At 46.0% G+C, this 12,246-nt stretch overlaps 1 protein-coding gene across 2 annotated transcripts in view; it reads right to left on the reverse strand.

Moving 5' to 3' along the window:
- Positions 1–1,744: 1,744 nt before the first annotated feature.
- The window catches only part of LOC144151330 (procathepsin L-like), a 217,570-nt gene continuing 207,068 nt past the window's right edge, over positions 1,745–12,246 (reverse strand). For both annotated transcript variants that reach the window (XM_077682340.1, XM_077682339.1), the window contains exons 4-8: positions 11,352–11,549; positions 10,109–10,300; positions 8,104–8,269; positions 4,338–4,443; positions 1,745–1,939 (exon numbers count right to left, since the gene is read on the reverse strand). In XM_077682340.1, coding sequence (XP_077538466.1) covers positions 1,840–1,939; positions 4,338–4,443; positions 8,104–8,269; positions 10,109–10,300; positions 11,352–11,549 — 762 coding nt within the window. In that variant the 3' untranslated portion in view covers positions 1,745–1,839. The remainder of the gene's footprint in view (positions 1,940–4,337; positions 4,444–8,103; positions 8,270–10,108; positions 10,301–11,351; positions 11,550–12,246) is intronic.

The raw sequence follows: 12,246 nt of genomic DNA on the forward strand, positions 1-12,246 counted from the left end.
TGCCTGAACACTGCAGCCTTTGGGTCAACTTGAAAGCACTACTACGGAGGCAACAGAGGGAAGGTGTCAACCGCCCGATAACAGTGGTGGCAAAGAAACACTGCCTAAGCCTGAGGGAGTCGAACCTGCAACACCATCTTAGCCACTGTGGCAGATGCAGTGACACCGATTGCTGGCTCCATTAAACTGGAAGGTTTCATGAAGACGCGCGCAGCAATTGGGCTGGAGTGACATCATTGACGTAGGGCAACGGTCAAGCCAAGTTTCAGTAAAAACCACAGCCACACTAGCCAGCATTGTGGCTGACTGCTTGCACGGTTTGTTGCTTTGATGTCTGGATGGCCAAGTATGCCCCAAGTTACTGGCTTTTGGAAATGTACCACGACATGCAACAGTCCCAGTTGTTTTCTCTTTATACTATTCTTTTTTTATGCCAAGTGTTTATTTGCTTTTTTTAAAATCTGCGTTCTAGTGATGCTTGCTACATATTCATTTTTTAATTGCCATCATAGGAGGCTCCACCGCAGTTTTTACCTTGGCACCTCAGTGTTTTTATTCATGTTTCATGTTCACACTTTGGAACTAAGATTCGAATACAAGGTGGTACAACGGTAATTAAAACACTTTAAATTTTTTTTTTAGCGAACTGCCGCTGTGTTCATGCTCAAACTTCACACGAAGGTCGCATTTTGTGGTCTATTTTGTTTGACACCGTGCACAACGACGGTACTTACCTTTTTATTCTGAAAATAAATAAAAACGATTTTCACCTCCGGGAAAATGGCGGCCAATTTGAACGTGTGAGCCAGTGCAAGATGATCTTGGAATAGGGGCGCCACCTTGGGTATGCAGAGCGAAATGGACGATGGGGCGTCACGGTGGGAAGGAGCCAAATGAGGTAGCAGATGATCAGAAAATTTCTCGTCCCTAGTTTACGATGATCACAAATAGTTGCATAACAGCTGACACCAATCACAATAAAGTATTCCCACGGTTCATCGTTGCCAATAATTTGTTTCCTCACCTGTTTTCACATTTCCTGATCGCCTGCTACCTCACTTGGCTCCCTACTGCGGAAAGAGCCAAATGAGGTCAGAAAACCCGCTTTCACATTTTTTGCACAGCTTTTCGAAGTAACGCTGATTTTCTGATCGTCTGCTACCACATTTGGCGCCTTCCTACCGTGGAAGGAGCGTCAATCGCCATAGCCCGTTTTGCTCTGCATACCCCAGATGGCGCCACCATTCCATGATCAGTTTGCACTGGCTCGCACATCTAAATCGGCTGCCATTTCCCCATAGGCAAAAATTGTTTTTATTTATTTTCAGAATAAACGGGCAAGCACCGTTGTTCCCGGTGTCAAACAAAATAGACCACAAAATGCGACGTTCGTGTGAAGTTTGGGCACGAACCGAGTGGCGGTTTGCTCAGAAACAAAAGTCTGTAAGTGTTCCAATTATCGTCGTACCGCCCTGCATGTTTATTATTGGATTGGTTAGTCGTACAAACCTGTTAAGACTGGCTAACCAAGTTCTGCTTCCACACAAGTACTGGCAAAAATAAACGGCGAACACTCGTCAAATGAAAGTGTGAATGTCACAGCACAAAAATGGAAGATTTCTCTACATAAACTGCACCGAGTGGAACTCGTAATGGACTCGCAAAACACGACAGATACTTAGTTTTTTTGAGTCAATGTGTACAATGCTCCAGTGACAACCTAGAATGAACGAAAAGGCCAAGGCACTGTACAAAACAATGTTTATTGGTATAAAAGTAAAATTGAAACGAAATGCACTGTGACGCTAAAAGAATGCAGCTGCACGCAGATGAACGCAGCTAGACAAGCGGATAGCTTGCACTGCTGGCGATTCCGCACTGGTTGTCCTGGTTCCTGGTCATGTAGATGTAGCCCTCATCTCCCCAGGTGGTTCCCCAACTGAAAAGGCACGCAGAATCGGTACAGGTTAGGGAACAAGTTAGGGGGAAAAAAGTCCCTACAGTTTTGAGATGTGAAAAAAGCTGCTGCTCGGGATAAGTAGCCGCAGCAATGTTTCGAAACATCGCAGTTACGAAACTATCAGACACAATTCCGGGAGCCAGCCACCACACAGAAAAACAGTTCTACAGCCTAACCCACTTATAACAATATTGATGTGCCACAAAAAATTCATTGTTATAACCATAACAGTGTTGGGCAGAAAAAGTTACTTTTGAAAGCATTTAGGGGTTTTCACCCAGTATATTTACAAAACAGAAATTTAATTGCACAGCTGACCACCCAGACTTAGCCATGCGCGGGCTGACCGACTCCACAGGGCCCCCTAGGAAAGTCTCTACATCAAATCCTTGGCTGTTTCTTTCTTTTTTAACGATTGGCAGATTGCATGTTATTAAAGTGGTGTTATTTTCTGCCTTTTTTTAACATTGGTAATCAACAGTAGCCTAGAGAACCCCCTTTACCCCGCTGCAGCTTTATTTTAATATAGACAGTGTTGAAGAGGTGCCTCCTGCGCCTCTTATTTTCTGGGTCAGCTGACAGCAGGAGATAAGAGGGGCAGCCAGACGTCTCCTCCTTCAGGCATGGCTACACAAAAGGCATAAACTGTTTCCGAGTGTCAGAAAGATAGAAAATGCCGCAACTTATTTCATGCTTAAAATGTCATGCTTGGTCACACAATATGCACCCAAGATCTCTCACAGACCTCCAAATACTATACCTTATGTAGGCTCATACTGTCAGGCTCAATTGTTATAACCAATAATGAGGAAAAGGACCATTGTTATAAGTGGGTTGTTTTACCATATGACATTAGCCAAGTTGATGGTGCCCACACAAATGTTCATTGTTATATCCAATATATTGTTATAATAGGTATTGTTATACGTGGGTTGGACTGCACATTAAACGAAGACGCTAAGCCACTTGAAAATTCCTTTGGGCACTCAAATCTGCTTACCGTATTTTCACGATTGTAACGCGCCCCCGACTGCAATGCGCAGGTAAGTTTGGTGGTAAAAATTCTAAAAAATAATTTGACCCCAATTGTACCACAGAGATGTAAAAATACACGACATCACGTACCTGGCAGATGACATTACATTTGACGCACACAACTGTGGCAGCAAAAATTCATTGTGCTTCATAAACTTGCTTATTCGGTTTTGAGCCCAATTGTAACACGCACGCCACTGTTAAGGCTAGTTTTAGCGAAAAAAGATGCGTGTTAGAGTCGTGCAAATACGGTACGTGCTTCGACTGTTAATAAGTACCACCTGGCCATACTTATTAACAACTCTTTCACTGCTACATCACATCTGTCTCTCTTTCTTGGCTTTCATTTCGTTGTTGTTGGCCAAATTACTTCAACCTGCTACTTTTCTGCCACACCCTGTTTATGTCTCTTTCGTTGCTTTTGTTTCTGCACCTTCCGGGGCAAATTACGTTAGCAGACTGGAACACGCGGCAGCTTCCCTAGAACCGGGGTTCTGCGCTGCTGATGTGCACCGGTTCTACTCATGTGCCATCATGTTCACGTATTGCTTGTATTCACTGGCGAGGCACGCATGCAGGCGACCGTGTGAGTGCGCCATCACTCGTTACGTCGGGCTCCGCGGGATGGCGGCATTTGTCTGTACTAAGCACATGACTGTGTTGCACATTAACGAACTCCACCCAACCAAACGCAAAGCATTGCCTCGAGTCCACTATGAGTGCGATTAATAACATTCCTGTTGACACCACCGTTGAAAATGTGGTTGAAACGGAGCAGACGATGCACGCCGGTGTTTTTTTCTTCTTCGGTGTGCGGGCGCAGCGGGCTCAAGCCGCGCCATGTCCGTGGCGCATCGGCCGCAACTGTGGCTGTTTCCAGTGTTGCCAAGCGAAGAAATTGACAGCTAAACAAACTTTTCAACGAATACCAGCATCCCCGCGCGCCCGGGCAGCACGACATCAGTCCCAAAACCATGATGTGTACACACGGTGTAGCGGGGCGTGCTAACCGCAGCCACCGCGTCTGCTACGTCACGGGAGCCCCGACGTCGGCAGTCCGGGGCAAGTAGCAGATGATGTCATGCTGGGCCGCTCTAGGCTTCCTCAGGCGGGCAGAGATTATAATGGATTTAAAATATGTTATACTGAACGGCTACTGTTGTGAAACCTGCTGGGAGATATCTCCTGGTAAAAAGGAAGCATTTTACATAGTTATCTCAGCTTTTAAATTTCGTGTCACTACTCCTTTAAGGCTTTCCCCTTTAAAAAAAAAATAAAGTCAAGTTAAGTTAGCAGCACCTGCAAAGCATTGGCCAATGAATTGATGAGTGAACAAGCTCACCTGTTCTTAACAAGCCAGTAGTCCTTGCCATCCTTGGTGCCGTAGCCGACCACAAGTACACCGTGGTCCAGCTGCTCGCTGCTGCATTCGGGCTCATCGTAAATGCCTGTGGAGTAGAGGAAAACGCGCCCATGGGAGAGTGTAAACACGGGTATGCACCAAAGATAGACCCCTTTCGCGATGACCAGTAAAGCAAGGTAACCAGCTTCAACACACATTGAATACAAGTTGTTCTAGGTTAGATTATACCTAGAACAAATTAATGTAGTCGATCCAAACATTTTTAAGAAGGGGCGTGGCAATCGAAATCAACTTTGTTATTTCTTTACGAATTTTGATGACAATTTGCACAGTAACTGGAAATGCTTCTGTGATAACACCACAAAAATTTCAATGCAATATATTAAAAACTTTCTTATTTATAAAATTTTCTTTCTGTTCTCACCTTGTACCAAGCTTGAGTGGCTTATAAAACATAATAGAAAACTTGTTTAAAGTGCTTTGCATTCCCAAATGAATGGACGAGATTGTGACATTCTTAGATATTTTTTATTACAACACAATTTTTTTTAGTTCCCGTTTTCTTAGAAGTGAATGTACAACAGGCACGTAAGCTGTGAACTACTTGAACAAAAAATTCGTAAAAAGTAAACCTGCAAAACAAAGAATGTCATGTCCTGGACTATTCATCAAGGAATGAAATGCTAAAAACGGGATCAAAATAGACCCAGCAGTCACAAAGAAATCCCTGGAACAAGCGATGCAAGTGGCAAAAAAAAAAAAAAGCTTCCGAAGTTGCGACATAGATTTCATTTATCAGAAGTCGCCAGGGGTGTAGCCTTGCGTGTCCTTTTGCACACTGAGCTTCAGGAATGCCGTGCCTTGAAATTGGAGTGCTTTTAGCAGCCCTTTCCTTTCCACAAAACATCATTTTCAGCTCCTCTGTGAGGAGTACGTAGCCCGGATTGCGGAGGGGGAGATGGCTTTCAGTGCAAATAGGTTAGCTGTTGCCTGTATTGCACTGTACAACTTCCCTATTCAGTGTTATCAAGATGGCAACAAGTGAAGCACTTTTTTTACATAAATTTACAAACAGACTTTCGGCTTTTATGTTTTATAACCTTGCCTGGAGCAGCAACTTAGTGCACGTACGTGCAGGTGTTCACTGCCAAAAGTTTACATACCACAAGGATACAAATAACCTGCTTTGAAACTTGGTACAGCCAAACCTCGATGTAACAAACTTCAATGCAACAAAACTCCCTATGTAATGAACCACGTAATTTTTTTTAACTTCAAGTGTATGAGCACCATGTATTTTCAACCTCTGTGTAACGAAGTCCTGTTTGCCGAAATTTGAATGTAACAAAGCTTCATAGACAATTAGGCACGAAATTTTGGTTGTAGATGTAAATTTGTGGAGGCATAAGCGCCAAAACGGGGTCTCGATAAAACGCGAACGACAACACGGGCCACCGAATGCAGCGAGCTCCTTGTCTACGAACTGCGTATGGTGCCGCCGCTGCATACCGCCGCTTTGTCCTTTGTTCATGTTCGCTCGTGCTTGCTGGGTTCCATCATTCCAGCAAGTGCTTGGCGAAGCAATTGTGGGTCACTATGAGCCTTCCCGCGCTGTTCTTTCATGCCAGCGTCCGTGATTGCGCGCCGGCAGCGGCTTCTGTCTCGGCCAGAAAACGACTTGCGCCGGGCGCGGCGGTGGGAGGAGCCTGACAACTTGCGCCAATGGGGAGGCGCACACCGTATGGCGGGAGCTTCCGAGCGCTCGGGGATGCCAGCTGGCCCCGCCAGAGACGATTAGGCTTACCACCGCGGAGAATATTTGGTGGGCACTTTCCTAAGTGGCGCGTACGACGTTTTGCAGTGCACTTTCACCTTATTACCAGCTTTTTTCTGCATAAACATCTTCATTTGCCCCTCGTATTGCGTTCAGCGAGCAGCCAGAAGCGGTCGCTGGAGCTACGCGCTCCGCCTGGGTGGTTTCCGCAGCTGCGTCAGTGCGCCTGTGGATTGTGCAGCACATTTCTGCGTGCAGAAAATGCTCCATGCAGTTCACACTGATGCCCGTGTAGATGATTAAGCTCCGACGGCGCTTTGCCTTTTTTTTTTTAAGCGAAGAGTTCCATTCTGGCAATCAAAGACTTCAAGCTACCTGATTCCCATCAGGGCTGCCGCATCATGCGGGTAGTATTTGCTGTGGCGTCAGTGCGCCAGCTGTGTATGCGCGCCATGTTTTCGCTTGCAGGAACCGCTTCACGCGGCTTAATTTTAACCGTTAACCGTTTTAACCGTTAATTTTAACCACGAATTTCAATGTAGTGAAGTTTCAATGTAACGAAATAAATTACTATAGGTGTATGCATTCATATTATTAATTTCGCTAAAAAATTGAAGCTTGAAAATGCTGCTGCAGTAAGGTACACTTTTACCGCCACGAACAGGTTGTTATTCCCAACTCAGACCAGTTTGCACGATTACTAGAAGTGCACAGCAAACGTTGCGCAATAAAGGCAATATAACTCGCACACATCACGGCACATGTTTACCACAACATATTGTACTTTGATGAGCCCTGATGTGGCTCGTCAGGTCGCTTTTAAGATTAATTCTGATTGCGCAGACATTAATTACAACTACTGGCATTCAACTGTAGCTGGTTGTGCAGACAGACGATGCTCTAACGCGCAGTGGCTATGTTTGAAGGGTCGATCGTATCTTTCCCAAGGCTCACTGTCAAACATAGCAATAACTAAGCAGCATGTAAACATCGCAAATGAGACTAAGCTTTCACTTTACGAGCCGCTATCACAAGAGCACACACCGCGTTTCACCCTCCGGGGACTGGCCACGGTGAAGTCATGCACACCACGGTGCATTCGATGAGCTCCACCTTTCGAACCACACAACCTCCCGTAATCTGGTTCATGATCTCAGGTATTCCTGTCGCGATAACATCCGTGTTAGCACCACAGCAGATAAAATAACCGAACAGAAACTCCGCCAACCGAAGCAGTGAAAATGAACTTAGAAACACACACTACGCAGATTGGGCAGCCGCCATTTTGTGTTGCCGCAGCAACAACCAATCAGGAAGGCCGTTCCAGCGCGCCTCGACCAGAGGGCCTATCGCGCTTTAGCATCTGTTGCTGGCCTTGTTTTTGAGTTTTTTTTTCCGCCATTCATGCGATACCAAAATGGGCGTGCCGGTGGCACCGTTGCAGCGATACAGCGCTTTGAATATTGCCGTTTTTGTCATCCTTTCGTGTTGATATTTTGTCACCGCAGCTGAAAAAGTATTTTCTTTATGCCCCTTTTCGACAGTTTTCGGTGGAAAAACTTTGCAAACGCACAGAATAGAAAACACAGAAGCCGAATATATGGCCATAAAACAAACAAACAAAAACAAAACAAAAAAAACCCCAATGTTTTGGTCATCTTTCTGCAGTTGAAAAAGCCGCATCCCCCCTTAAAGGGAGCTAACATTTTTCTCATTGCAGTTACTAATGTAATTCATAAGGAATTGACAGAAGTGGTTTTCTTTCTAGAGTTACTGCCTTCTACCTTAAAATATGATCGCATTTCTTGCTTTCTTTTTTAGACCTTCTGGCCCGTTTTACACCAGAAAGGCCTACAGGGCGGACCCCTGGCCACAAGGTAGGAGACCTCTGCCACAAAGCGTTCTGCCAGCAGCCCCTTATCAAAGAGGGGTAAAAACAATGCCAGAAAAGGGAGAGGAGGAAAGGCACACCTTCAGAGTAGAACTGGAATGACTCGTGGCTGGCATCGATGGCGACCGAGACGGGCCCCACAGTGGCCACAGCCTTCTTCAGCTTCTTCTCGTCTCCCTCGGGGATGTCAATGTACCCGCTGTCGGTGGCCCCCACGGTGGTCTTCTTGAAGTGGCACGTGCCGTCCTGCAGCAGGGCATCATCATCATCATCATCATCACCAGCCTATCTACGCCCACTGCAGGGCAAAGGCCTCTCCCATTATTCTGCAATTACCCCAATCCTGCGCTAACTGCGACCAATTTATCCCCGCAAACTTCTTAATCTCATCTGCCCATCTACCTTTCTGCCACCCCCATGCCACCAATCCTGCTCACCAGAGCAGGATTGGCCACCCTGGTGCAGTACTGGCCACAACCTCCCATGAATATGCAGGGCAACATACCCTTTCATTATTAAAGAGGCCTCCAAGAACACACAAAATACAGGGCAACATGTGCAAGCACTTCTATTACACTGGCTACATGGCACATCCGATGAGGGTCACTAGGCGCACAGCTAGGCCTTTTGGTGGCTGCGGCCAAGTTGCTGTACAGCTCGACTCCAGGCATTGAACCCTTTAGGTGCTGCAGGTGAACATTTGTAGTGGTGAGAGTGCATCTACACCCACCGCGGTGGCTCAGTGGCTAAGGCGCTGCGCTGCTGAGCCCAAAGTCGCGGGTTCAATTCCCGGCCGCGGCGGCCGCTTTTCTGATGGAGGTGAAAAGCAAAAATACCCGTGTGTACGAGATTTCGGCGCACGTTAAAGATCCCCAGGTGGTCAAAATTAATCCGGGGCCCTCCACTATGGCGCGCCTCATCGCCTGCGTTGCGTCGGCGCGTTAAACCCTACAATCAATCAGAGTGCATCTACGTGGAATGTGCATTTAATATTTGTACCATACCAGGATACAGCTACAACTTTGGGAGCATGCCACCATCTGCTTACATTTCTGTACCCGCACCTTTCGAATTTTTACGAGCAATCCTTTTTTTTTTCTTTCATTTTTAATAATGAAACTAATGACTGCACATGAAATGCAGGAGGGCTGCTGCCTAATTTCTAGAAAAAATAGCGTGAGAACATCAAAAATGCCATCATCTCAACTATGCCAGATAAATCCCTGGATCGCGTGAAAGTCTTGAATCATGAGGACAGAAATCTCAAGACTTAGTTTAAAAGTACGAAAAGTACACGGTATTGTTACACAACGCTTTCGGATGTACAGTTGAACCTCGTTATAACGAGAACTGATATAGCGAATTATCGGCTATAGCGAACTAAAAACTAACTTTGCTTGCTCACGCCTTATTTCAATGGCCCTTATTCTTTTACAACGAAACTGAAACCGTGAGCCGCGCGCGATATCGGATAAAACGAAGAAATATTTGACCAGGAGGCTGAGAAGCTACTTGGAAAAACCCTCCGGCATCGGAAACCGCAGACGTATAAAGGCCCTTTTGTTCATGGACACTGGAAAACTCCATCCTGCTCAGAGCTGTGAGTAGCCACCAGAGCAAGATAACATCCTTCATCAAATAAATAAGGAAGCAGGCCTGTTTTGTCAAGTGAACCTTGTTTTGTTGTAATTGGCTTATTCAGCTCGAAATGCAACAAGGAGAAAGGTAAGCGTTACCTTGTTTATAGTTAGTTGGAAGTCTAAAAAAATGCATTTTTGTATCAAGTATTTTACATAAGCCAGATTGTAGATTTGTTACAGCCAATTTTTACCTCAACGTTTATAATGAATATCGGATATAACAAACTAATTTGCTGTCCCGATACTACTTCATTATAACGATTCGACTGCACTAGGAAACGATGACGAAGTCGCAGCATTCCGAGAGACTGATCGGCGCATGGATAGATGAAGACAACGAAAACACTAACTAACCTGCTTTCGTACTGCTACAATAATCTGCTTGCTGCCTGCTACTGCAAATAGAGTCATCATATTTTCTTCAACCTAACAATACGTCACTGACCGTGCCGTTGTAGGGGTAGCTGATCTCAGTGTCGATGCCCTTGTTGGCCTTGATGTACTTGAAGGCGTTGTCCATGAGGCCGCCCTCGCAGCCGTTGTTGCCGAAGGATTCCGAGCAGTCCACCAGGTTCTGCTCGCTCAGCGATACCAGCTTACCCGTCTTGCGCATGTGCTGGCCCTCCAGGGAACCCGTCTGTTGGTCGAATGAAAAGAGGCCACGGCGCCCGCTTAAGAGACACAGCCACGCACAAACGACGAAAGTGAGACAATTCCCCCTGCTCTCTGCTCTCTGCAGCAAAACAACTGCAGTTGTTTTGCCCGACACGATCGGAAATCAGAAACTTCCCGAGTAACACACAATACAGAACAGAGGAACAACGAAGTCAGTAAACCTACCGCTTTGTGTCTCCCATCTAAGGTCAAAACATACGAGGATTGGGTAAAACACTGTCTGGTCAGGCTTGTTGAGTGTGGTTCCCATCTCTTCAGTGTCCCTCGTATGCATAGTGCAATACTTTCTTACGCAACACGCTTACCAACTATGGTAATCGCGATGCATGCGATAGGTCTCTCTCTCTCTCTCCAAACAGCCTCAGTTATTTCCACAGTAAACCCATTACAGCCAGTTACAGCGCCAACAGCTCAAATGATAACCTCACTATACCATCATCAAACTCGTGCAGCTCAACACTCACCGTAAAGGTGTTAGAGGGAGAATACTATGTGCGGTCGTTTGCTCTTCACTGGGATACAGTGAAACTCAGATACAGCAGTCCACGTAAGAAACTGTCCCGACTGAGATTAAGAGACTGGTGGGGAGTTTGGACAGTCTCGTGCTGCAGAGTACTGACAAGAGGTGGGCTACCCGAGTTACAGAAGGGCGATTGAGAGATGGGGCGAGGTTAAGTAGGGCAACCTGCACAACTCGACAAAGGTTCAAAATGCCTCGGACAAATCAGCGGAGAGATAAAATTGCAAAAGCTTGGGGGCAAGTGACGAGTTCAAAGGATACAGATCTATGGGAGAGGCCTTTGTCCTGCAGTCAACGTAAATAGGCTGATGACAATAGCGAATGTGAAGGAATTAAGAAAACAGTTAAGTAGGATCGCTGATTCCACACATAAGGTATACAATGCATCTAGATAATTCAAGGTGATGTTCAGATGGCTGAGTGATAGCTCAACCCGGCCCCAGTTTGACGTGAACAAGGGGTCTTCTGCGGGGGTGGAAGTGGCCCCACTTACAGTGCTGAAGGCCCAGCAGGATCCGCACTGCCCCTGGTTCTTGACGGCCGTGACTGCCCCCTTCTTGCGCCAGTCCATGGTCTTGGGCAGGTGCTCGTCCTCCAGCCCTTCAGGCTCGATGTAGGTGCTGCCCTCACGTGGGTGGTCCCGGTAGTTGCGCTTGAAGCCGTTGCGGGTGCTCACAAACTCGTGGTGCAACTGGGGGAGAAAGAGTCATCAAGAACTGCACTGGTGTGCACTACCACTGCACTGTTTGTAAGCCACCACCGTACTGTTTGTACACAACCACCCCACTGTTGTACACCACTACTGCCCTGTTGTACACCAATTCTGCAAGTTTTACACTACGATGACGTGCATACTTGAAAAGGCAACAGAAGAATCTGTGCGGTGGATACAAAGTTTTGCCCACGAGAAGTGTACGTTTAATTTCAACCAGTCTAGCTGTGGCCGTGTTTTGCAGTCGTTACATACTTCACCTAAACAAAGGAAAATACTCTGCCCTCCCTGCCTGAAGCCCGTATTGATTGGAACTATCTGCCTACATCGTTTGAGAGAATTTCTCTAACTGCAATCCACCAAAAAACACACTTTCACCCCGTGCCTGTCCTTAGTCTGTTCAGGATACATCTGTGGCATTTGGCATTTCTATTCTTATTGCTGTTACAGAGATTAAGCTTTTATCGATTGGAACTGCTGATTCTGTGCATTTATTTCCTGTTGCTCTCTTACCACCAATAAAGTGGTTTTATAAACGGTACATGCTTTTATGACGTCCAATTCCTTACCTTGCTTATATCAAATTATGCCCTATATTGAACGGATACGTGTTTTTTTATTTAGTTCGATATAACCAGGTTTGACTGTACTGATTTGGGGCATGCAAGTGGCGATT

The sequence above is a fragment of the Haemaphysalis longicornis genome, unplaced genomic scaffold, assembly GCF_048455015.1.
Source record: "Haemaphysalis longicornis isolate Haplotype H1 unplaced genomic scaffold, Haemaphysalis longicornis Haplotype H1 scaffold_9, whole genome shotgun sequence".
In the NCBI taxonomy this organism is placed as follows: Eukaryota; Metazoa; Arthropoda; class Arachnida; order Ixodida; family Ixodidae; genus Haemaphysalis; species Haemaphysalis longicornis.